At 45.2% G+C, this 26,612-nt stretch overlaps 1 protein-coding gene across 2 annotated transcripts in view; it reads left to right on the top strand.

Moving 5' to 3' along the window:
- The window catches only part of LOC139555939 (protein-tyrosine kinase 2-beta-like), a 57,841-nt gene that overhangs the window by 25,289 nt on the left and 5,940 nt on the right, over nt 1–26,612 (top strand). For both annotated transcript variants that reach the window (XM_071369341.1, XM_071369342.1), the window contains exons 9-24: nt 1,074–1,148; nt 3,093–3,194; nt 4,312–4,429; nt 4,586–4,625; nt 4,897–4,934; nt 5,122–5,163; nt 5,363–5,460; nt 5,578–5,659; nt 10,064–10,164; nt 10,926–11,041; nt 11,329–11,429; nt 12,297–12,386; nt 12,996–13,200; nt 20,664–20,772; nt 20,909–21,091; nt 23,709–23,858. In XM_071369341.1, coding sequence (XP_071225442.1) covers nt 1,074–1,148; nt 3,093–3,194; nt 4,312–4,429; nt 4,586–4,625; nt 4,897–4,934; nt 5,122–5,163; nt 5,363–5,460; nt 5,578–5,659; nt 10,064–10,164; nt 10,926–11,041; nt 11,329–11,429; nt 12,297–12,386; nt 12,996–13,200; nt 20,664–20,772; nt 20,909–21,091; nt 23,709–23,858 — 1,650 coding nt within the window. The remainder of the gene's footprint in view (nt 1–1,073; nt 1,149–3,092; nt 3,195–4,311; nt 4,430–4,585; nt 4,626–4,896; nt 4,935–5,121; nt 5,164–5,362; nt 5,461–5,577; nt 5,660–10,063; nt 10,165–10,925; nt 11,042–11,328; nt 11,430–12,296; nt 12,387–12,995; nt 13,201–20,663; nt 20,773–20,908; nt 21,092–23,708; nt 23,859–26,612) is intronic.

The raw sequence follows: 26,612 nt of genomic DNA, 5'->3' as shown, positions 1-26,612 counted from the left end.
AGGACACAGTAAATACCTGAGTGAGGTCCTGTCGGTACACAGTAAATACCTGAGTGAGGTCCTGTCAGGACACAGTAAATACCTGAGTGAGGTCCTGTCAGTACACAGTAAATACCTGAGTGAGGTCCTGTCGGTACACAGTAAATACCTGAGTGAGGTCCTGTCGGTAAACAGTAAATACCTGAGTGAGGTCCTGTCGGTACACAGTAAATACCTGAGTGAGGTCCTGTCGGTACACAGTAAATACCTGAGTGAGGTCCTGTCAGGACACAGTAAATACCTGAGTGAGGTCCTGTCGGTACACAGTAAATACCTGAGTGAGGTCCTGTCAGTACACAGTAAATACCTGAGTGAGGTCCTGTCAGGACACAGTAAATACCTGAGTGAGGTCCTGTCGGTACACAGTAAATACCTGAGTGAGGTCCTGTCAGGACACAGTAAATACCTGAGTGAGGTCCTGTCAGGACACAGTAAATACCTGAGTGAGGTCCTGTCGGTACACAGTAAATACCTGAGTGAGGTCCTGTCGGTACACAGTAAATACCTGAGGGAGGTCCTGTCGGTACACAGTAAATACCTGAGTGAGGTCCTGTCAGGACACAGTAAATACCTGAGTGAGGTCCTGTCAGGACACAGTAAATACCTGAGTGAGGTCCTGTCGGTACACAGTAAATACCTGAGTGAGGTCCTGTCGGTACACAGTAAATACCTGAGTGAGGTCCTGTCAGGACACAGTAAATACCTGAGTGAGGTCCTGTCGGTACACAGTAAAAACCTGAGTGAGGTCCTGTCGGTAAACAGTAAATACCTGAGTGAGGTCCTGTCAGGACACAGTAAATACCTGAGTGAGGTCCTGTCGGTACACAGTAAATACCTGAGTGAGGTCTATCATATAATTTCCTGAGCATAACTGATTACTTTTGGATCCCTGCACCTCAAATGACGCAAGAATCTACAATAAGACACGCACTGGGTTTCCTTTCTTCACGGCTCACTTCACGGAAAATATTGTATGAGTCTGAAGTTTGTCAAGAAATGAAAGTTAAGTTGCAAACCCCACTGTTTGTCCACAGCAAGGTTGGAGTCTGTCAGTGGAGCTGGTGATTGGAGCCAGGGGCATTCGCCAACGCACCCATAAAGACTCAGCGGTAAGCAGGATGTTAACTATATACATGGCATTCGCCAACGCACCCATAAAGACTCAGCGGTAAGCAGGATGTTAACTATATACATGGCATTCGCCAACGCACCCATAAAGACTCAGCGGTAAGCAGGATGTTAACTATATACATGGCATTCGCCAATGCACCCATAAAGACTCAGCGGTAAGCATGCAGGGCATTCACCAACGCACCCATAAAGACTCAGCGGTAAGCATGCTGGGCATTCGCCAACGCACCCATACAGACTCAGCGGTAAGCATGCTGGGCATTCGCCAACGCACCCATACAGACTCAGCGGTAAGCATGCAGGGCATTCGCCAACGCACCCATACAGACTCAGCGGTAAGCAGGATGTTAACAGTATACATGGCCTTCGCCAACGCACCCATACAGACTCAGCGGTAAGCAGGATGTTAACTGTATACAGGGCATTCGCCAACACACCCATACAGACTCAGCGGTAAGCATGCAGGGCATTCGCCAACGCACCCATAAAGACTCAGCGGTAAGCATGCAGGGCATTCGCCAACGCACCCATAAAGACTCAGCGGTAAGCAGGGTGTTATATATGTTGCTATTTGTTCATTTTCATTGCATTGTCGTGAATGATTTCTGGACGATATTCTCCTGTTCTTCATGTCCCATCCCCAGCTTCTGTGGGGTCCGGGGTGAAGTTTCCCCAAGTGATAGATTAACTGTTAGTATGGAAAATGCTAAACTGAACCAAGGTCAGCATCTACTGAGCATTGTGGGGGAAATGCACTTGCTATTATTGTGATATGTTGTTGTCTCACCTAGCTGAAGAGGAATGCACTAATTGTAAGTCGCTCTGGATAAGAGCGTCTGCTAAATTACTTAAAATGAAAATGTGACTTCACCCTGCCTTACACTCTTAGAAAAAAAGCTGCTATCTAGAACCTAAAACTGCTCTTCGGCTGTCCCTATAGGGGAACCCTTTGAAGAACCCTTTTGTAGAACTCTTTTGATTCCAGGTAGAGCCCTTTTGAGTTCCATGTAATACCCTTTCCACAGAGGGTTCTACATGGAACCCAAAAGAGTTCTACCCGGAACCAAAAAGGGTTATACCTGGAACCAAAAAGGGTTCTACCTGGAACCAAAAAGGGTTCTACCTGGAACCAAAAAGGGTTCTACCTGGAACCAAAAAAGGGTTCTCCTATGGGGACAGCCGAAGAACCATTTTGGAACCCTTTTTTTCTAAAAGTATAGAGGTTGACACGGGAGTGAAAATCCATTCCTGTCCTGTCTTGTCAAATGTTTTCCCGTACTGTCCTGTTTCGGCAACAGCTCTATAACGACTGAACCTTCCTGTTCTGTCCCTGTGAAATGATTCCCGTCCCGTGCTCATTTTACACACAGAAATCACAAATGCAAAAAATCGGCTCGCCATAGCGACTGCTCCCTTTGGCTACTGCTCGGCGCTCACCAGACAGTATCCTGCCCTGCACACAGTTGATAACAACCACATTGTCAGAGTTTGGCAATGAAAGCAACCCTTCCACTTACCCAGAGTCGGATGAACTCAATTCCTCTCTTGAAGGATTCATCATTCACTGACTGTTTGTTGTCATCTGAGGTAAAGTAGTGACTGCGCTGTGGCCATGACCATAACTGGAGCGAGGCGTGAGAGTGAGCTGAAGGAAGAGGAGGGGTGAAATTACATTTAACTAATATAATAATATTAAGTAAACTATATTAGGCCTACTCAGTTTTTAAATACAATTTTCCACACATTACATATCCCCCCCCACGCACACAAAAAAAACTCAGTTACTGTCCATCCTGTCCTGTCCCAAAGTTGATCCCTAGAACCAGAATCCCACAGGACCCCCAATAGTATTTTTATTTATTTATTTATTTCATCACTCTTTTTCTCCCCATCAGCTAATTGTTTCTCTCTTATCCCCCCAGCCTGTGTGTCTAGCGGATTTCAAACAGATCAAGAGCATCAAGTGTTCATCTCAGAGTGACGGCAAAGCCCTCCTCAACCTGGACATAGACGGAGCCAGACAGGTACACATTAAAATAGATAAAGAAAAAGGTTATTAGTACTGCTCAATCAGGACATGGACCGAGTCAGACAGGTAAAACAAGGTAGTGAGGCCTGGGCCAACATTTACAAAGAGACTCGGTGTAGGAGTGCTGATCTAGGAACAGTGTTGCCTTTTAGATCGTAATGAATAAGGTTATATGGACAGTGGGGACCTGATCTTAGATCACAATGAAAAAGGTTATATGGACAGTGGGGACCTGATCATAGATAATAATGAATAAGGTTATATGGATAGGGGGAACCTGATCCTAGATCAGAACAACTACTCTGAGACATAATGAATACAGGCTCTGAATTCTAACTAGAGACATAATGAATACAGGCTCTGAATTCTAACTAGAGACATAATGAATACAGGCTCTGAATTCTAACTAGAGACATAATGAATACAGGCTCTGAATTCTAACTAGAGACATAATGAATACAGGCTCTGAATTCTAACTAGAGACATAATAAATACAGGCTCTGAATTCTAACTAGAGACATAATGAATACAGGCTCTGAATTCTAACTAGAGACATAATGAATACAGGCTCTGAATTCTAACTAGAGACATAATGAATACAGGCTCTGAATTCTAACTAGAGACATAATGAATACAGGCTCTGAATTCTAACTAGAGACATAATGAATACAGGCTCTGAATTCTAACTAGAGACATAATGAATACAGGCTCTGAATTCTAACTAGAGACATAATGAATACAGGCTCTGAATTCTAACTAGAGACATAATGAATACAGGCTCTGAATTCTAACTAGAGACATAATGAATACAGGCTCTGAATTCTAACTAGAGACATCATGAATACAGGCTCTGAATTCTATCTAGAGACATCATGAATACAGGCTCTGAATTCTAACTAGAGAGCTGTGTCCGTAAGTCTTTGTTTTTTACATAACATTTTGATTGATGTGATCGTTTAATTAAAAGCCTACATCTTAAGTAAATATTTTGCCCCGAAATCCTCTATCAGTCTATGACCCCTATGACATTATAATGTTTGTATAGTGTTTTTAATGTGATTTGTAATGTAGTTATGGTCATTAACGTGAATGGTTTGTATGTTCTTCGTCAGCCTCTGTCTATCAACGTGACTAAGTTTGCGATGGCAGAAAACATGGTGGACCTTATTGACGGTTACTGTCGCTCTGAGCACGCCACTGACGAGTCGTTCATCGCTAGACCAAACAAAGGTAAGGGGGATCAGGAAGTAGTCCGCCCTGTGAATTTTATGGTAGGAGAAACACTGCGGGGGAATACACTGAAAGAGTGCATCGCAATGGTTTAATTCGATTTTCTCATCTCTCGTAAGTCCATTGAACCAATGTGACTTCTTATGTGACCCATAGATGCCAATTTACGAAGTTCCTTGCCAGATCTTCCCACGAAGTGAGTGGATTCACTTTCTCTTGAACAAGGCTTCATATTTTTTGGCTTTTGTGTCATTCCAATAACAAATCATTATACTGAAACCAAACTGGAATATTTAGTACTTGTTGAAACATGGGATGTACTGGACATGAGGCTGTCAGATAGATGTATCAAAGAGACAGGTAGTGTTACTGTAACAGTGTGCCTGGTGTATTGAGGAGCTACCTCAAACCCAGGGTTGATGATCCTCTCCTCTCCTCCTCTGGCTGTCTCTCCTCCCACTCTGTAGTCAAACGGAGAACACGGGCTCCTTCAGATATAGCATGGGTGAGTTTTCATCTACCACGACGGCCTTCGTCTTTGTTTGACAAATAGTATGAATCATTTGTCATTACAGTGACTGTTTTGAATTGTTTGAAACTAGTTGTAAGGGGCAGGGCTACGCTGTATGTTTCAAGTTGACCCGTCCGTTTTTAACACAAACTGACATCATCAAATATTGTCCATCATTCAGAATCTGACATCTACGCTGAGATTGACGAACGACCAAAGTCTGGTAAGTAGAGACGTACTCTTTATCAGGATGGAAGACATCTATACTCTAGGTTCTATATTCAATATTCTATGTTATGTGTTCTGTGTTCCATATTCTATGTTCTATTTTCTATGTTTTGTACTCTATGTTCTATATTACATGTGCTATAGTCTAAGTTCCATGGCAGCTACTCATTGTGTTGTTGTATACTTGGTTCCAGTGGTGAAGTATGGAATTGACAGACATGACATTGTTCTGGGACGGATCCTTGGCGAGGGGTTTTTCGGGGAGGTCTATGAAGGAATGTACAAAAAATCGGCAAGTATATCTCCCGACACCGTACTCACACAGTCAGTTACTATAACACCCCAAATGTTCCTAACTGGGCAAAATATATATCTCATTATTGTGTGTGTGTGACTGTTTCTGAACCAGAATGGGGAGAGGCTAAGCGTGGCGGTGAAGACGTGTAAAGACTGTTCACCTGATGTCATGGAGAAGTTCATGAGTGAAGCAGGTACACATCAAATACTGATCACACTTCTTCTTCACTTCTCCAACTCACTGGTCTTGCGGTTAGAATGGTGACACTGAGATTGAAAGGTTGAGAGTTCAAACCTCAGTCAAGTCATACACTCGTAGAACAAAAGTGTTCCAAAAGGGTTCTTTGACCGTCCCCCATATGAGAACACTTTTAGGTTCCAGGTAGAACTCTTTTAGGTTCCAGGTAGAACTCTTTTAGGTTCCAGGTAGAACTCTTTTAGGTTCCAGGTAGAACTCTTTTGGGTTCCATGTAGAACTCTCGGGGGAAAGGGTTCTACATGGAACCCAATATGGTTCTACCTGGAACCAAAAGGGTTCTTCAAAGGGTTCTCTGATAGGGACAGCCAAATAACCCTTTTAGGTTCTAGTTTGGCACCTTTTTTTTCTAAGAGTGTACCAAAGACTAAAAATGGGACCCGATTAGTTTCTGTTTGGCACTGAGCATTAAGGAGATAGATTGGGGGTAAGGCCCTGCATCCTGTCTGGGGGGGGTACTGGTACATCAAGCTGCCTCATGCTACATAAACAAGAGATATACTTGGGTCCTGTCCAGGGGGTGTACTGGTACATCAAGCTGCCTCATGCTACATAAACAGGAGAGAGGCTTCTGCTCCTATGAACAAGTCTGTTGTGGATCGATTAAACTCGGCCCTTGTCTGTTCTTTCTCCTGCATTATTTAAACATTAAAAACCAAGAACTGAGGATAACTTACTGTATTTATTAATTGAGGAATTCAATAAGGAATTCTACAGTGAGTGCCTGGAAACTCAAGAATTTTGAATCAATATTTTTTTTATTTTTTTAAATGTACACTTCATGATCACTTTCATGAATAAGCATCAACAAACGTAAAAATACATCAGATATAACACATCTTATTATGCAGTCATTTTTATCTCAATATCAAATTATTTCTGGGTAACAATTAAGTACCTTACTTTAGATTGTTTTCAACTAAAATGGACAAAAAGAAACCAAAATAGCTTCTTAGCAAAGAGCAATTTCTCCGGTAAGAATTTTACTAGGACTGTCTGGGAGTGGGGAGGGGAAAACGTAAAACTAGCTGTTATTGGCAGAGAAGTTTGGAACTCTTTTTCTTATTAGTCTATTAACTAATTTCAAATCAAATCAAACTTTATTTGTCACATGCACCTAATACAACAAGTGTAGACTTTACCGTGAAATGCTTACCTACAATGCCCTTAACCAACAGTGCAGATCAAGAAGAGTTAAGAAAATATGTACAAAGTCGACTAAAATAAAAAGTAATAATAAGTAACAATAAGAATAACAATAACGAGTCTATATACAGGGGGCACCGGTACCGAGTCAGTGTCCAGGGGTACAGGCTAGTTGAGGTAATCTGTACATGTAGGTGGGGGCGAAGTGACTATGCCTAGGTAACTAACAAACAGCGAGTAGCAGCAGTGTAGGGGGGGGGGGGGGGTGTCAATGTAAATTGTCCGGTGGTGATTTGATTAATTGTTCAGCAGTCTTATGGGTTGGGGTTAGAAGCTGTTAAGGAGCCTTTTGGTCCTAGACTTGGCACTCCAGTACCGCTTGCCGTGCGGTAGCAGAGAAAACAGTCTATAACTTGGGTGACTGGAGTCTCTGACAATTTTATGGTCTTTCATCTGACACCGCCTATTATATAGGTCCTGGATGTGAGGAAGCTTGGCCCCAGTGATGTACTGGGCAGTACGCACTACCCTCTGTAGCGCCTTATGGTCAGATGCCGAGCAGTTGCCATACTAGGCGGGGATGCAACTGGTCAGGATGCTCTCGATAGTGCAGCTGTAGAACCTTTTTAGGATCTGGGGACCGATGCCAAATCTTTTCAGTCTCCTGAGGGGGAAAAGGTTTTGTCGTGCCCTCTTCACGACTGTCTTGGTATGTTTGGACTATGATAGTTCGTTGGTGATGTGGACACCAAGGAACTTGAAACTGTCGACCGGCTCAACTACAGCCCCGTCGATGTTAATGGGGTTCTGTTCGGCCCACCTTTTCCTGTAGTCCACGATCAGCTCCATTGTCTTACTCACATTGAAGGAGAGGTTGTTGTCCTGGCACCACACTGCCAGTTCTCTGACCTCCTCCCTACAGGCCATGTCATTGTTTTCGGTGATCAGGACCTACCACTGTTGTGTTGTCAGCAAACTTAATGATGGTGTTGGAGTTGTGATTGGCCACGCAGTAGTGGGTGAACAGGGAATACAGGAGGGGACTAAGTACACACCCCTGAGGGGCCCCAGTGTTAAGGATCAGCATGGCAGACGTGTTATTGCCTACTCTTACCACCTGGGGGCGGCACGTCATGAAGTACAGGATCCAGTTGCAGAGCAGGTGTTTAGACCCAGAGTTCTTAGCTTAGTGATGAGCTTCGTGGGCACTATAGTGTTGAATGCTGAGCTGTCGTCAATGAACAGCATTCTCACATAGGTGTTCCTTCTGTCCAGGTGAGAAAGTGCAGTGTGGAGTGCGATTGATATTGCGTAATTTGTGAATCTGTTGGGGCGGTATGTGAATTGGAGTCCGGGAGGATGCTGTTGATGTGAGCCATGACCAGCCTTGCAAAGCACTTCATGGCTACCGACGTGGGCGGTAATCGTTTAGGCAGGTTACCTTCACTTCCTTAGCAACAGGGACTATGGTGGTTTGCTTGAAACATGTAGGTACTACAGACTCGGTCAGGGAGAGGTAGAATAATGTCAGTGAAGACACTTGACAGTTGGTTCGCGCATGCTTTGAGTACATGTCCTAATAATCCATTTGGCCCCAGCGGCTTTGTGAATCTTGACTTGCTTTAAGATTTTGTTCACATCGGCTACTGAGAGTGTTATCACACAGTCATCCAAAACAGCTGGTGCTCTCGTGCATGCTTCAGCGTTGCTTGTCTTGAAGATAGCATAAAATGCATTTAGCTCGTCCGGTAGGCTTGCGTGACTGTGCAGCTCAAGTCTGGGTTTCCCTTTGTAGTCCGTAATAGTTTTCAAGCCCTGCCACATCCGACAAGCATCAGCGCCGGTGTAGTAGGATTCAATCTTAATCCTGTATTGACACTTTGCTTGTTTGATAGTTCGTCTGAGGGCATAGCGGTATTTCTTATAAGCGTCAGGATTAGTCTCCCGCTCATTGAAAGCGGCAGCTCTAGCCTTTAGCTCGATGTGGATGTTTCCTGTAATCCATGGCTTCTGGTTGGGATATGTACGTACAGTCACTGTGGGGACGACGTCATCGATGCACTTATTGATGAAGCAGATGACTGAGGTGGTGTACTACTCAATGCCATTGGATGAATCTTTGAACATATTCCAGTCTGTGCTAGCAAAACAGTCCTGTAGTGTAGCATTCGCGTCATCTGACCACTTCAGTTTTGAGCGAATCACTGGTCAGATTTGCCAAATGGAGGGCGAGGGAGAGCTTTGTATGCATCTTTGTGTGTGGAGTAAAGGTGGTCAAGGTTTTTTTCCCCCTGGTTGCACATGTGACATGCTGGTAAAAATTTGGTAAAACTGATTTAAGTTTGCCTGCATTTAAGTCCCCGGCCACTAGGAGCGCCGCTTCTGGGTGAACATTTTCTTCTTTGCTTATGGCCTTATAAAGAGTTGGTTGAAAGCAGTCTTAGTGCCAGCTTCAATCTGTGGTGGTAAATAGACTGCTACGAATAACACAGATGAGAACTTTCTTGGTAGATAGTGTGGTCTACAGCTTATCATAAGGTTCTCTACCTCAGGCGAGCAATACCTCGAGACTTCTTTAATATTAGACATCGCGCACCAGCTGTTATTGACAAATAGACACACACCCCCACCCCTCGTCTTACCAGAGGTAGCGTCTCTGTTCTGCCGGTGCGTGGAAAATCCCGCTAGCTCTATATTTTCTGTATCGTCGTTCAGCCACGTCTCGGTGAAACATAAGATGTTACAGTTTTTAATGTCCCGTTGGTGGGATAATCTTAATCGTAGGTCATCAATATTATTTTCCAATGATTGCATGTTGGAAAAACGGATAGCAGTGGGAGTTTACTCGCTCGCCTCTGGATTCTCAGAAGGATGCCCGATCTGCGGCCCCTTTTAAGGCATCTTTTCTTCATGCAAAAGCCTTGGATCTGGGCCGGTTCCAGTGAAAGCTGGAATGTCAGCCGGTCTTCTCAAACTGCTCTTACACTAAAAGAATGTTATCATAATTTTCACAATTTCACAGTATTATTCCAACCGTCTATTGTATATATATATATACAGTATATGAAATAGGAAAATATTTTTTTTTTTATGGGATTGGGACATTTAATAAGTAAGTATGTCTCCCTGTCGTAAGTAGCTTTCATATGAAAATAGAAGGGAACGTTTTTAATTGTTAAACTTATCCATTCTCCAGTGATCATGAAGAACCTGAATCACCCCCACATCGTCAGTCTGATCGGTGTCATAGAGGAAAACCCTGTCTGGATCGTGATGGAGCTCTACCAGTACGGGGAGGTGAGAGACCCGACAGCCACGTTACATGTTATTTAAGCCAGGATGATGTCATAAAGAGAGAGTTTACTATAAACTTTACTTATTGATAAAAAGAAATTTGTCAGACCTGGGATTCAAACTAGCAACCCTTCGATTTACTGACCTCTAACCTCTAGGCTAGCCATACTCAACAGGCGGATCGTGTTCTGGATGCGGATCCGGAACGGGGTCAATACGGATGACTTAATATTTTTTTTTAAATAACAAAAATTAGAAATCCTTGAGAGTTGTAGATAATAGTATGGTGTAATTTTGAAATTTGGTTGTGCATGGGCAGTTTTCCTCATGTCATTCACTGACAGACCTTTATAACCTGTTTAGAACCTGTCAGAAATGTCCAGTTGTTAAACCAGCAGGCTAACCAGCTACCTACATGTTGTAGTTATCAGCCAAATTAAGTCAGCAGGAGCCTTCGACCCCCCCCCAGGAGGACCCTATTGATTTTGTTGAGTCACTCAGGTATCATATAAACACACATAAAGTCATAGAATTGCAGGAAATGAGCTTTAAACTGCAACATTTTCTCTCCTCCAACATGAGGGGTTTGAACAGTTTTGGGGGTCGCAAGGTAGGGATTTGTTACTACGCCGATAAATGACAGTATCCATGCCAACCTTTGCCACCTCGGACATTTGTGTGACCGGTCAAATAGTAGGTGGGTTCTTCCTCTCTAGGCTACTTGCCGTCTGCCGTCCCATGATTCTGTTCGTTTTGTTTTTCAGCTTAAGAACTACCTGACAGAGAACAAGAACAAGCTCACCAACATAACGCTAGTTCTCTTCAGCCTGCAGATCTGCAAAGCTCTAGTCTACCTAGAGGGAATCAACATGGTGCACAGGTAGGTCTACGTAGAGGGAATCAACACGGTGCACAGGTAGGACAGCCATCTTGACACCCATATCCCATCTTGACACCCATATCCCATGTTAGTTAGCCACCATATTCCTCTTCAGACAACATAACTCTCCATCACACTCCTAGGTATGTAATACATTGACATCCATGCAGTGAAGTAGCCTCCCCGTAACCCGTTTATTGTGTCCCAACAGAGACATAGCAGGAACAACAAAAACCCTGTGTTGTTATTGGACGAGTTCAACTAACCCGTTTATTGTGTCCCAACAGAGACATAGCGGTGAGGAATGTGCTGGTGGCCACAGCAGACTGTGTTAAGCTGGGAGACTTTGGCCTGTCTAGATACATTGAGGATGAAGAGTATTACAAAGGTATGGAGTGGTCGGTGGTCTGTGGTCTCCATAGAGGTACACAACTGTTCTGTGAAGCTGTCCCATCATGGGCTCATGGGTAGCGCCACCTCCATTTCGAAGTAGTCAATTTCTTCTTCTACTACTTCGATGAGTTGGATGGAATCATATGATCCTTCCTTAACCACACACAGGACATCCCACCCAGTTGACTATTTCAAAATGGTGAAAATGGTTTCATCCAGCTCTATTTAAAGCATTCCAAATCAAATTGTATTGGTCACATGCACGTGTTTAGCAGATGTTATTGCGGGTGTAGCAAAATGCTTGTGTTTCTAGCTCCAACAGTGATGGCCTAGGAACAGTGGGTTAACTGCCTTGTTCAGGGGCAGAACGACAGATTTTTACCTTGTCAGCTCAAGGATTCAATTTCCCAACAATACACGCAAATCTAAAGTAAAGGAATGTAATTAAGAATATATAAATACATGGATAAGCAATATCAGAGCTGCAGTTAACCTCTGCTCCAGACTCTCCTGTGTGTATTTATTTAACCTTTATTTAACTAGGCAAGTCAGTTAAGAACAAATTCTTATTTTCAATGACGGCCTAGGAACAGTGGGTTAACTGCCTTGGTCACAGCGGGCAGAACGACAGATTTTTACCTTGTCAACTTGGGGATTTGATCTTGCAACCTTTTGGTTACTAGTCCAACGCTCTAACCAGTAGGCTACTTGCCGCCCCGCACGCTCTTTATATCAGAATGGTTGGGGAAAAAGCAGAAGACATGTTTCCATCTTACATTGAGTAATAACATCTTAAATAGTGTCCCTACATTTACTAAATATATACAAAAATGACTGGCATCTTTCTGAATCGTTTCCACAGCCTCTGTGACTCGATTACCTATCAAATGGATGGCTCCAGAATCCATAAACTTCAGGCGATTCACCACGGCTAGCGATGTTTGGATGTTCGGTAAGTCTGTCTTCCTTTTTTGGGGGGAGGGGGGGTCATTTCTGTGCATCTCTCTCGCTCTTGCTGTCTCGCTCTCTTGCTCTCTCCTCTCTCTCTTTCTCTCTCTTGCTCTCTCTCTCTTGCTCTCTTTCTCTCTCTCTCTTGCTCTCTTTCTCTCTCTTGCTCTCTCTCTCCTCGTTGTCTCTCTCCTCTCTCTCTCTCTCTCTTGCTCTCTCTCTTTCTCTCTCTTTCTCTCTCTTCCTCTCTCTCTTTCTCTATCTTTCTCTCTCTTGCTCTCTCTCTCTTTCTCTCTCTTGCTCTCTCTCTCTTTCTCTCTCTTGCTCTCTCTCTCTTTCTCTCTCTTGCTCTCTCTCTTTCTCTCTCTTGCTCTATCTCTCGCTCTCTTGCTCTCTCCTCTCTCTTTCTCTCTCTTGCTCTCTCTCTCCTCGTTGTCTCTCTCCTCTCTCTCTTGCTCTCTCTCTTTCTCTCTCTCTCTCTCTCTCTCTCTCTCTTGCTCTCTCTCTCTCCTTGTTGTCTCTCTCTCCATAGCAGTATATATCTATGTGTAACTCTCTCTCTCCATAGCGGTATGTATCCATGTGTAACTGCCTCGCCCAACCCCCTCCCTAGCGGTGTGTATTTGGGAGATCCTGAGCCAGGGGCAGCAGCCTTTCTTCTGGTTGGAGAACCGTGATGTCATTAACCAGCTGGAGCAGGGCATCAGACTACCCAAACCTGACAACTGCCCTCCTGCCCTCTACTCCCTCATGACCCGCTGCTGGTCCTACGACCCCCACGACAGACCCTGCTTCACCGAGCTGGTTGTCAAGATCAGGTACTCTAATCTACAACTGTCCCATAAAGTATTTTGAATAGTCTTGAGTTTTTTGTTATTCTTACATCACCGAGAAAGTCGTCAAGATAAGATCCTACCCTGACCTGGATACTTGAATGGACAATACTCACATGACCTTTCATAGATCTAAGAGTCTATTTTTGGTAAACATCAAGTACTGATGTGGGCTGGACAATCTGGATTAAATATGATATAACCTTGTCCCCAGGCTCGATTCGCTGGCACATAGAGCCTTGTAACAGTGTGTCACAAAAAGAGTACTTGAAAAGGGTTGTGGTTTAAAGCCCTGCATAGAGACACATTTTAAGCCTGATTCCTACCCATGGCCGCGACGTTCAGGACGTACACTACCCAGGCCCATGGCCGCGACGTTCAGGCCGTACACTACCCAGGCCCATGGCCGCGACGTTTAGGCCGTACACTAACCAGGCCCATGACGTTCAGGCTGTACACTAACCAGGCCCATGGCCGCGACGTTCAGGCCGTACACTACCCAGGCCCATGGCCATGACGTTCAGGCCGTACACTACCCAGGCCCATGGCCATGACGTTCAGGCCGTACACTACCAAGGCCCATGGCCATGACGTTCAGACCGTACACTACCCAGGCCCATGGCCATGACGTTCAGGCCGTACACTACCCAGGCCCATGGCCGTGACGTTCAGGCCGTACACTACCCAGGCCCATGGCCATGACGTTCAGGCCGTACACTACCAAGGCCCATGGCCATGACGTTCAGACCGTATACTACCCAGGCCCATGGCCATGACGTTCAGGCCGTACACTACCCAGGCCCATGACCGTGACGTTCAGGCCGTACACTACCCAGGCCCATGGCCGTGACGTTAAGACCGTACACTACCCAGGTCCAATTGCTTCTACCCAAAATCAGAAATAACTTCCTCCGTTAGTAAATCCAATTAGCTGCTCCTCTGTCTGTCGCTCGCTCCCTGTGCTCTGCTCGCTCTGCATGCGCTCTGCTCATCGTGGCTCTGAGTCTGAGTATCCATAGCAACTGCTCCGCTCCGGCTGCTCAATGAAGAGACAGAGAGCTGTTAGCTGTTAGCTACTTTTCATCACTCTAAACTCCAACAAAACTCAAGGAACATTATTGTTTTCTGTGACATAATCTCTCCTGTTTTATATTGGACGAGGTTGAACCACTTCTGACACCATGTTATAATCTTAGTGAGATATCACTGTACTGCAAAGCAGCGGGACAATGAGATTCTTACTGTAGCCGACATACTGTATGACTAATTCCTTAGTTAAGGGAGAGCAGACCATGTCCAGACTAATTCCTTAGATAAGGGAGAGCAGACCATGTCCAGACTAATTCTTTAGTTAAGGGAGAGCAGACCATGTCCAGACTAATTCTTTAGTTAAGGGAGAGCAGACCAATGTCCAGACTAATTCCTTAGTTAAGGGAGAGCAGACCATGTCCAGACTAATTCCTTAGTTAAGTGAGAGCAGACCATGTCCAGACTAATTCCTTAGATAAGGGAGAGCAGACCATGTCCAGACTAATTCCTTAGATAAGGGAGAGCAGACCATGTCCAGACTAATTCTTTAGTTAAGGGAGAGCAGACCAATGTCCAGACTAATTCCTTAGTTAAGGCAGAGCAGACCAATGCCCAGACTAATTCCTTAGTTAAGGGAGAGCAGACCAATGTCCAGACTAATTCCTTAGTTAAGTGAGAGCAGACCATGTCCAGACTAATTCCTTAGTTAAGTGAGAGCAGACCAATGCTCAGACTAATTCCTTAGATAAGGGAGAGCAGACCATGTCCAGACTAATTCCATAGTTAAGGGAGAGCAGACCATGCCCAGACTAATTCCTTAGTTAAGGGAGAGCAGACCATGCCCAGACTAATTCCATAGTTAAGGGAGAGCAGACCAATGCCCAGACTAATTCCTTAGTTAAGGGAGAGCAGACCATGTCCAGACTAATTCCTTAGTTAAGTGAGAGCAGACCATGCCCAGACTAATTCCATAGTTAAGGGAGAGCAGACCAATGTCCAGACTAATTCCATAGTTAAGGGAGAGCAGACCATGCTCAGACTAATTCCTTAGTTAAGGGAGAGCAGACCATGCTCAGACTAATTCCTTAGTTAAGGGAGAGCAGACCATGTCCAGACTAATTCCTTAGTTAAGGGAGAGCAGACCATGTCCAGACTAATTCCTTAGTTAAGGGAGAGCAGACCATGCCCAGACTAATTCTTTAGGTAAGTGAGAGCAGACCATGTCCAGACTAATTCCTTAGTTAAGGGAGAGCAGACCATGCCCAGACTAATTCTTTAGGTAAGTGAGAGCAGACCAATGCCCAGACTAATTCCTTAGTTAAGGGAGAGCAGACCATGTCCAGACTAATTCTTTAGGTAAGTGAGAGCAGACCAGACTTTCTCGGTGACCTCAAGTACTCATTAAAACGTTCATGTTTTTTCGGGTTGCGTCACTCACAGACAGAAACTTCTGAGACACATTATTCATGAAGAACACTCAGACGTTCACTTGTAAGCCAATCAGGTTGCGGCAGGGCGCAACATCAGGAAGTAGCGTTAGCCACTCTAGCAAGTTTGCCTCAGGATCCATCTCAATTGGTATGCTGTGTCCAATCATGGTATCTCTCTTCGGTTGCACGTTCTTGGAAGAGCAGAACAGTACAACGGCCCTTGCTGTGCTTAGTGAGCAGCTTGTCAAGTTCTGGTGTCGGAAGAGGAGTGGAAATGTCCACTACCATGCTAAAGTGTCTAATGCATAGGAATGATAGTCCCGGAAGTTGCGTATAGTGTTCAGCCAATCAGGTTGCAGCAGGGTGCAACATCAGGAAGTAGCGTTAGCCATGGTGGTGGAAAATAGTGTTTTCATAATGAAAGTATGCATATTTTCCCAGTTTCTTTCCACCGTCTCGCAATTCAATCGAGTTAAGGAGGAAATCGACATCTTTGCAGCCTGAATGGAGAATGTTGTAGGTAAGAGAACCGGTCCACGGGGGATACGAGTGTATAGCCAGCTGCATACAATGCATTTGGATAGGAAGATGAAACCATAAATACCAAATGAATACCAACATCCTGGCGTCCTTTGGGTTAAAATATATTTAAGAGCAAACTATTTTCCTTCACAATTTCTTTAATGTGTAATCAACTTTCTCTCTGGTGCTTTTGATTGATCAAGTTAAGTCTTCAATAACTTTAAATCGATCATATTACGTCGTCAACAACTTTACATTGATCATATTACGTCTACAATATTTTTTAACCAGGAAAAGCCCATTGAGACCCATAGTCTCTTTTTCAAGGGAGACCTGGCCAAGAAGGCAACAACAAACAATACATTACATCATTAAAACATACAACAATACAATACAACATGATCCAGCCAAAAAAAAACATTTACACTCCTCTGTAACAGTCTCCCATACAATATTTTTAATTAATTCAGTGGCACTAACATTCCATGCGTCTGGTGTTTAAACGTCTCTAGAGACTATATCTCTCTCATCATTACTCAATGCCTAGGTTTACCTCCAATGTACTCACATCCTACCTTACCTTTGTCTGTACACTATGCCTTGAATCTATGCTATCGTGCCCAGAAACCTGCTCCTTTTACTCTCTGTTCCGAACGTGCTAGACGGCCAGTTCGTATAGCCTTTAGCCGTACCCTTATCCTACTTCTCCTCTGTTCCTCTGGCGATGTAGAGGTAAATCCAGGTCCTGCAGTGCCTAGCTCCACTCCTACTCCCCAGGTGCTCTCATTTGTTGACTTCTGTAACCGTAAAAGCCTTGGTTTCATGCATGTTAACATTAGAAGCCTACTCCCTAAGTTTGTTTTACTCACTGCTTTAGTACACTCTGCCAACCCGGATGTTTTAGCCGTGTCTGAATCCTGGCTTAGGAAAACCACCAAAAACCCTGAAATCTCCATCCCTAACTATAACATTTTCCGCCAAGATAGAACTGCCAAAGGGGGCGGTGTTGCAATCTACTGCAAAGATAGCCTGCAGAGTTCTGTATTACTATCCAAGTCTGTACCAAAACAATTCGAGCTTCTACTTCTAAAAATGCACCTTTCCAGAAACAAGTCTCTCACTGTTGCCGCTTACTATAGACCACCTTCTGCCCCCAGCATTAGAAGCTGGGGGCAGAAGCTCGACACCATATGTGAATTGATTGCCCCCCATCTATTTTTCATGCTACTAGGTGACCTAAACGGGGACATGCTTAACACCCTGGCCATCCTACAATCTAAGCTTGATGCCCTCAATCTCACACAAATTATCAATGAACCTACCAGGTACAACCCCAAATCCGTAAACACGGGCACCCTCATAGATATCATCCTAACTAACTCGTTCCTCCAAATACACCTCTGCTGTTTTCAATCAAGATCTCAGCGATCACTGCCTCATTGCCTGCATCCGTAATGGGTCTGCGACCAAAGGACCACCCCTCATCACTGTCAAACGCTCCCTAAAACACTTCTGCAAGCAGGCCTTTCTAATCGACCTGGCCGGGGTATCCTGGAATGACATTGACCTCATCCCGTCAGTAGATGATGCCTGGTTATTCTTTAAAAGTGCCTTCCTCACCATCTTAAATAAGCATGCCCCATTCAAAAAATGTAGAACTAGGAATAGATATAGTCCTTGGTTCACTCCAGACCTGTCTGCCCTTGGTCAGCACAAAAACATCCTGTGACGTTCTGCATTAGCATCGAATAGCCCCGTGATATGCAACTTTTCAGGGAAGTTAGGAACAAATATACACAGGCAGTTAGGAAAGCAAAGGTTAGCTTTTTCAAACAGAAATTTGCATCCTGTAGTACAAACTCAAAAAAGTTCTGGGACACTGTAGAGTCCATGGAGAATAAGAGCACCTCCTCCCAGCTGCCCACTGCTCTGAGGCTAGGAAACACTGTTACCACCGATAAATCCACTATAATTGAGAATTTCAATAAGCATTTCTCTACGGCTGGCCATGCTTTCCACCTGGCTACCCCTACCCCGCTAGACTGCCCGGCACCCTCCACAGCAACCCGCCAAAGCCCCCACCATTTCTCCTTCACCCAAATCCAGATAGCTGATGTTCTGAAAGAGCTGCAAATTCTGGACCCCCACAAATCAGCCGGGCTAGACAATCTGGACCCTCTCTTTCTAAAATGATCTGCTGAAATTGTTGCAACCCCTATTACTAGCCTGTTCAACCACTCTTTCGTATCGTCTGAGATTCCCAAAGATTGGAAAGCTGCCACGGTCATCCCCCTCTTCAAAGGGGGTGAAACTCTAGACCCAAACTGCTACAGACCTAAATCTTCGAAAGCCAAGTTAATTAACAGATTACCGACCATTTCGAATCCCACCGTACCTTCTCCACTATGCAATCTGGTTTCAGAGCTGGTCATGGGTGCACCTCAGCCACGCTCAAGGTCCTAAACGACATCATAACCGCCATCGATAAGAGTCATTACTGTGCAGCCGTATTCATTGACCTGGCCAAGGCTTTCGACTCTGTCAATCACCACATTCTTATTGGCAGACTCGACAGCATTGGTTTCTCAAATGATTGCCTCGCCTGGTTTACCAACTACTTCTCTGATAGAGTTCAGTGTGTCAAATCGGAGGGACTGTTGTCCGGACCTCTGGCAGTCTCTATGGGGGTGCCACAGGGTTCAATTCTCAGGCCGACTCTCTTCTCTGTATACATCAATGATGTCGCTCTTGCTGCTGGTGATTCTCTGATCCACCTCTACGCAGACGACACCATTCTGTATACTTCTGGCCCCTCTTTGGACACTGTGTTAACTAACCTCCAGACGAGCTTCAATGCCATACAACTCTCCTTCCGTGGCCTCCCACTGCTCTTAAATGCAAGTAAAACAAAATGCATGCTATTCAATCGATCACTGCCCGCACCTGCCCGCCCGTTCAGCATCACTACTCTGTACGGCTCTGACTTAGAATACGTGGACAACTACAAATACCTAGGTGTCTGTTTAGACTGTAAACTCCCCTTCCAGACTCACATTAAGCATCTCCAATCCAAAATTAAATCTAGAATCGGCTTCCTATTTTGCAACAAAGCATCCTACACTCATGCTGCCAAACATACCCTCGTAAAACTGACCATCCTACCGATCCTCGACTTCGGCGATGTCATCTATAAAATAGCCTCCAATACTCTACTCAACAAACTGGATGCAGTCTATCACAGTGCCATCCGTTTTGTCACCAAAGCCCCATACACTACCCACCATTGCGACCTGTACACTCTCTTTGGTTGGCCCTCACTTCATACTCGTCGCCAAACCCACTGGCTACAGGTTATCTACAAGACCCTGCTAGGTAAAGCCCCGCCTTATCTCAGCTCACTGGTCACCATAGCAGCACCCACTCGTAGCACGCGCTACAGCAGGTATATCTTACTGGTCACCCCCAAAGCCAAGTTCTCTGCTGCCAATGACTGGAACGAACTGCAAAACCACTGAAGCTGGAGACTCTTACCTCCCTCACTAACTTTAAGCACCAGCTGTCAGAGCAGCTCACAGATCACTGCAGCTGTACATAGCTCATCTGTAAATAGCCCATCTATCTACTGTATGTATTTATTCATCTTGCTCCTTTGCACCCCAGTATCTCTACTTGCACATTTATCTTCTGCACATCTACCATTCCAGTGTTTAATTGCTCTATTGTAATTACTTCACCACCATGGCCTATTTATTGCCTTAAATCCCTTATCTTACCTCATTTGCACTCACTGTATATAGACTTTTTGTTTTCTTTTTTTCTACTGTATTATTGACTGTATGTTTTGTTTATTCCACGTGTAACTTTGTGTTGTTGTATGTGTCGAATTGCTATGCTTTATCTAGGCCAGGTCGCAGTTGCAAATGAGAACTTGTTCTCAACTAGCCTACCTGGTTAAATAAAGGTGAAATATATATATATATATATTTTTAATCTGTTGACCAATGCGTGAGGACTGGGCGGAGCTATTGTTGAGTTGTTGACATGGCTCAGCATGTTGTAGTTGTTGTTGACATGACTCAGCATGTTGTTGAGTTGTTGACATGGCTCGGTATAAGGAGAGAGTTTGTGTTTTTAGTCCTTGAGATGTCCCTGGACACACGGACATCAAAAGGAATACAGCAGCCACCCTGTTAGGTGTTTGGACATCGTATGGTAAACACACTATACCTTGATTGTTCCTCAAGGGAAAGTAAAGCGACAATCTAGCTGCCAATCAGACAACTCGTAGTGCTGTCGCTAGTTCTAATATTACAGCAGACGTGTCAGATCATTTCGATGTCAAGCCTGATGTAACGCTGGAATCTGACTGGAATGGGATTCAGGGTCTCATTTTTGCAAGCTATTTGTCCCTTGTCTTCCAAGTGCCTAGCGTGCCACGTACTAAACTGTCTGTGTGTTCTGTAACAGTGACGTCCATCGGATGGAGAAGGAGCAGGAGGTAGAAAGAGAGAGAGACAGGCAACGCTCCACCAAGTTCTTTGACACCAAGATCAACTTCAACGAACCTCCTCCCAAGGTAGTATAGTACAGTATCTTCTTGATGATCCCCCCACACACACACCTTCTGCATCAATGCCTTTCTGTCATAGCGTTGTTAGCATTTGTATATAAGTTACTACCGCTCGTCACCAGTTCTGCCCCTGTGTCTCCAGCCCTGCAGGATGAAACCTGGGGGTCGTTTTGGAAACGGTATCGGTCTGCACATTCAGCTGAATGAGGCCCTTTGTGCCAGCTCTCCAGACCTGGCCAGTCCCTGTGAATACACCACTCCTGTCGACTCCATGAGCAACAGCTTGGTGGTGCCCATGATATCTCCACGACGATGCAGCATGGGGGTGAGAATAGTTCTCTAGTGCTATTCTACTTCCTTTTAGACTCTAGTTATCTAGTTCTAGTCTACATCCTTTTAGACTAGTTATCTAGTTCTAGTCTCCTTCCTTTTAGACTAGTTATCTAGTTCTAGTCTCCTTCCTTTTAGACTAGTTATCTAGTTCTAGTCTCCTTCCTTTTAGACTAGTTATCTAGTTCTAGTCTCCTTCCTTTTAGACTCTAGTTATCTAGTTCTAGTCTCCTTCCTTTTAGACTCTAGTTATCTAGTTCTAGTCTCCTTCCTTTTAGACTAGTTATCTAGTTCTAGTCTCCTTCCTTTTAGACTAGTTATCTAGTTCTAGTCTCCTTCCTTTTAGACTAGTTATCTAGTTCTAGTCTCCTTCCTTTTAGACTAGTTATCTAGTTCTAGTCTCCTTCCTTTTAGACTCTAGTTATCTAGTTCTAGTCTCCTTCCTTTTAGACTAGTTATCTAGTTCTAGTCTCCTTCCTTTTAGACTAGTTATCTAGTTCTAGTCTCCTTCCTTTTAGACTCTAGTTATCTAGTTCTAGTCTCCTTCCTTTTAGACTCTAGTTATCTAGTTCTAGTCTCCTTCCTTTTAGACTAGTTATCTAGTTCTAGTCTCCTTCCTTTTAGACTAGTTATCTAGTTCTGGTCTTCTTCCTTTTAGACTAGTTATCTAGTTATAGTCTCCTTCCTTTTAGACTAGTTATCTAGTTATAGTCTCCTTCCTTTTAGACTCAGGTTATCTAGTTATAGTCTCCTTCCTTTTAGACTCTAGTTATCTAGTTATAGTCTCCTTCCTTTTAGACTAGTTATCTAGTTATAGTCTCCTTCCTTTTAGACTAGTTATCTAGTTATAGTCTCCTTCCTTTTAGACTAGTTATCTAGTTAGTTATTATCACGGCACAAGGCGAGACCCAAACGCAGACACAGGAGGCAGATGGTTGAAGTCTTACAATATTTACTAATCCAAAGGGGTAGGCAAGAGAATGGTCGTGGACAGGCAAAAAGATCAAAACCCAATCAGAGTCCAGGAGGTACAGAGTGGCAGACAGGCAGAATGGTCAGGCAGGCGGGTACAGAGTCCAGAAACAGGCAAGGGTCAAAACCGGGAGGACTAGAAAAAGGAGAATGCAAAAAGCAGGAGAACGTGAAAAAACGCTGGTTGACTTGGAAACATACAAGACAAACTGGTACAGAGAGACAGGAAACACAGGGATAAATACACTGGGGGAAATAAGCGACACCTGGAGGGGGTGGAGACAATCACAAGGACAGGTGAAACAGATCAGGGCGTGACTGTTATAGTCTCCTTCCTTCTAGACTAGTTATCTAGTTCTAGTTTCCTGTTAGACTAGTTATCTAGTTCTAGTCTACTTCCTGTTAGACTAGTTGTCTAGTTCTAGTCTACTTCCTGTTAGACTAGTTGTCTAGTTCTAGTCTACTTCCTGTTAGACTAGTTGTCTAGTTCTAGTCTACTTCCTGTTAGACTAGTTATCTAGTTCTAGTTTCCTGTTAGACTAGTTATCTAGTTCTGGTCTTCTTCCTTTTAGACTAGTTATCTAGTTATAGTCTCCTTCCTTTTAGACTAGTTATCTAGTTATAGTCTCCTTCCTTTTAGACTAGTTATCTAGTTATAGTCTCCTTCCTTTTAGACTCTAGTTATCTAGTTATAGTCTCCTTCCTTTTAGACTCTAGTTATCTAGTTATAGTCTCCTTCCTTTTAGACTAGTTATCTAGTTATAGTCTCCTTCCTTTTAGACTAGTTATCTAGTTCTAGTTTCCTGTTAGACTAGTTATCTAGTTCTAGTTTCCTGTTAGACTAGTTGTCTAGTTCTAGTCTCCTTCCTGTTAGACTAGTTGTCTAGTTCTAGTCTCCTTCCTGTTAGACTAGTTGTCTAGTTCTAGTCTCCTTCCTGTTAGACTAGTTGTCTAGTTCTAGTCTCCTTCCTGTTATACTAGTTGTCTAGTTCCAGTCTCCTTCCTGTTAGACTAGTTATCTGGTTCTAGTCTACTTCCTTCTAGACGAGATATCTAGTTCTAGTCTCATTCCTGTTAGACTAGTTATCTAGTTCTAGTCTACTTCCTGTTAGACTAGTTATCTAGTTCTAGTCTACTTCCTGTTAGACTAGTTATCTAGTTCTAGTCTACTTCCTTCTAGACGAGATATCTAGTTCTAGTTTCCTGTTAGACTAGTTATCTAGTTATAGTCTCCTTCCTGTTAGACTAGTTGTCTAGTTCTAGTCTCATTCCTGTTAGACTAGTTATCTAGTTCTAGTCTACTTCCTGTTAGACTAGTTATCTGGTTCTAGTCTACTTCCTGTTATACTAGTTATCTAGTTGTAGTCTTGAGGACTGTCCCAGTCATATGTTCTTGCCCTTTAAAGCATTGTGTTATTGCATGGCTACTGTATTACTTGCTCTGTACTATGTGAATGTGTGTGTCCGTGTGTCCGCGTGTGTGTGTGCATGTGTGTGTGTGTGTGTGTGTGTGTGTGTGTGTGTGTGTGTGTGTGTGTGTGTGTGTGTGTGTGTGTGTGTGTGTGTGTGTGTGTGTGTGTGTGTGTGTGTGTGTGTGTGTGTGTGTGTGTGTGTGTGTGTGCATGTCTCCCGTCCACCAGGAGGGAGAGTTGACGGTGGAGCCGTCCAGTAAGGAGGACGCCCAGCGGTTGTGGCAGATGGAGAGACAGCGTATGCAGGAGACGATGAGACAACAGAAACAACAGATGATGGAGGACAACAAGTGGCTGACCAAGGAGGAGAGACTCCTGGTGGGGAATATACCTTCGACCTTTACCCCCTAGACCTAGCAACCCGCCCTAGCAACCACCCTAACAACAAGTGGCTGACCAAGGAGGAGAGACTCCTGGTGGGGAATATACCTCCGACCTTTAAACCCCTAGACCTAGCAACCCGCCCTAGCAACCAGCCCTAACAACAAGTGGCTGACCAAGGAGGAGAGACTCCTGGTGGGGAATATACCTCCGACCTTTAAACCCCTAGACCTAGCAACCTGCCCTAGCAACCACCCTAACAACAAGTGGCTGACCAAGGAGGAGAGACTCCTGGTGGGGAATATACCTCCGACCTTTAAACCCCTAGACCTAGCAACCCGCCCTAGCAACCAGCCCTAACAACAAGTGGCTGACCAAGGAGGAGAGACTCCTGGTGGGGAATATACCTTCGACCTTTACCCCCTAGACCTAGCAACCCACCCTAGCAACCACCCTAACAACAAGTGGCTGACCAAGGAGGAGAGACTCCTGGTGGGGAATATACCTCCGACCTTTAAACCCATAGACCTAGTCCACCTTAACCAGCCCCATTTCCAACCTAACGACCGGCCCTCTATCCACACTAGCAACCATCTCCTGGTCTGTCCTAACAACCATTCTGATGTCCGTCCTAACGACCAACCCTTAGTACGCCCTGACAACCATCCCATAGTCCATCCTGCCAACCATCCCCTTGAGTCCTAACAACCATCCTGCAGCCCTAACAACAAATACATAGTACTAACAACTGTCCCGTAGTCCTAACAACCATTCCGTAGTCCTAACATCCATCCTGTAGTCCTAACAACCATCCTGTAGTCCTAACAACCATCCTGTAGTCCTAACAACCATCATGTAGTCCTAACAACCATCCTGTAGTCCTAACAACCATCCTGTAGTCCTAACATCCATCCTGTAGTCCTAACATCCATCCTGTAGTCCTAACATCCATCCTGTAGTCCTAACATCCATCCCGTAGTCCTAACAACCACCCCATAGTCCTAACAACCACCCCGCAGTCCTAACAACCACCCCGCAGTCCTAACAACCACCCCGCAGTCCTAACAACCACCCCGCAGTCCTAACAACCACCCCGCAGTCCTAACAACCACCCCGCAGTCCTAACAACCACCCCGTAGTCCTAACAACCACCACGTAGTCCTAACAACCACCCTGCAGTCCTAACAACCACCCCGCAGTCCTAACAACCACCCCGCAGTCCTAACAACCACCCGGTGTCCTAACAACCACCCCGTAGTCCTAACAACCACCCCGTAGTCCTAACAACCACCCCGTAGTCCTAACAACCACCCCGCAGTCCTAACAACCACCAACCACCCCGCAGTCCTAACAACCACCCCGCAGTCCTAACAACCACCCCGCAGTCCTAACAACCACCCTGTAGTCCTAACAACCACCCCGCAGTCCTAACAACCACCCGGTGTCCTAACAACCACCCCGTAGTCCTAACAACCACCCCGCAGTCCTAACAACCACCCCGCAGTCCTAACAACCACCCCGCAGTCCTAACAACCACCCCGCAGTCCTAACAACCACCCCGTAGTCCTAACAACCACCCCGTAGTCCTAACAACCACCCCGCAGTCCTAACAACCACCCCGCAGTCCTAACAACCACCCCGCAGTCCTAACAACCACCCCGCAGTCCTAACAACCACCCCGCAGTCCTAACAACCACCCGGTGTCCTAACAACCACCCCGTAGTCCTAACAACCACCCCGCAGTCCTAACAACCACCCCGCAGTCCTAACAACCACCCCGCAGTCCTAACAACCACCCCGTAGTCCTAACAACCACCCCGTAGTCCTAACAACCACCCCGTAGTCCTAACAACCACCCCGTAGTCCTAACAACCACCCCGTAGTCCTAACAACCACCCCGTAGTCCTAACAACCACCCCGTAGTCCTAACAACCACCCCGCAGTCCTAACAACCACCCGGTGTCCTAACAACCACCCCGTAGTCCTAACAACCACCCCGTAGTCCTAACAACCACCCCGTAGTCCTAACAACCACCCCGCAGTCCTAACAACCACCCCGCAGTCCTAACAACCACCCCGCAGTCCTAACAACCACCCCGCAGTCCTAACAACCACCCCGCAGTCCTAACAACCACCCCGCAGTCCTAACAACCACCCCGCAGTCCTAACAACCACCCCGTAGTCCTAACAACCACCCCGTAGTCCTAACAACCACCCCGCAGTCCTAACAACCACCAACCACCCCGCAGTCCTAACAACCACCCCGTAGTCCTAACAACCACCCCGCAGTCCTAACAACCACCCCGCAGTCCTAACAACCACCCCGCAGTCCTATCAACCACCCCGCAGTCCTATCAACCACCCCGCAGTCCTAACAACCACCCCGTAGTCCTAACAACCACCCCGTAGTCCTAACAACCACCCCGTAGTCCTAACAACCACCCCGTAGTCCTAACAACCACCCCGTAGTCCTAACAACCACCCCGTAGTCCTAACAACCACCCCGCAGTCCTAACAACCACCCCGCAGTCCTAACAACCACCCCGCAGTCGTAACAACCACCCCGCAGTCGTAACAACCACCCCGCAGTCGTAACAACCACCCCGTAGTCGTAACAACCACCCCGTAGTCGTAACAACCACCCCGCAGTCCATCCAAACCACCATCCCGTAGTCCATCCAAACCAGCATCCCGTAGTACATCCAAACCACCATCCCACAGTCCATCCTAAACAACCATTTTGTAGTCCAC

Source organism: Salvelinus alpinus, chromosome 27 (assembly GCF_045679555.1).
Source record: "Salvelinus alpinus chromosome 27, SLU_Salpinus.1, whole genome shotgun sequence".
NCBI lineage: Eukaryota > Metazoa > Chordata > Actinopteri > Salmoniformes > Salmonidae > Salvelinus > Salvelinus alpinus.
The sequence above is the reverse complement of the archived record's forward strand: the minus strand, read 5'-3'. Positions and strand labels throughout refer to the sequence as shown.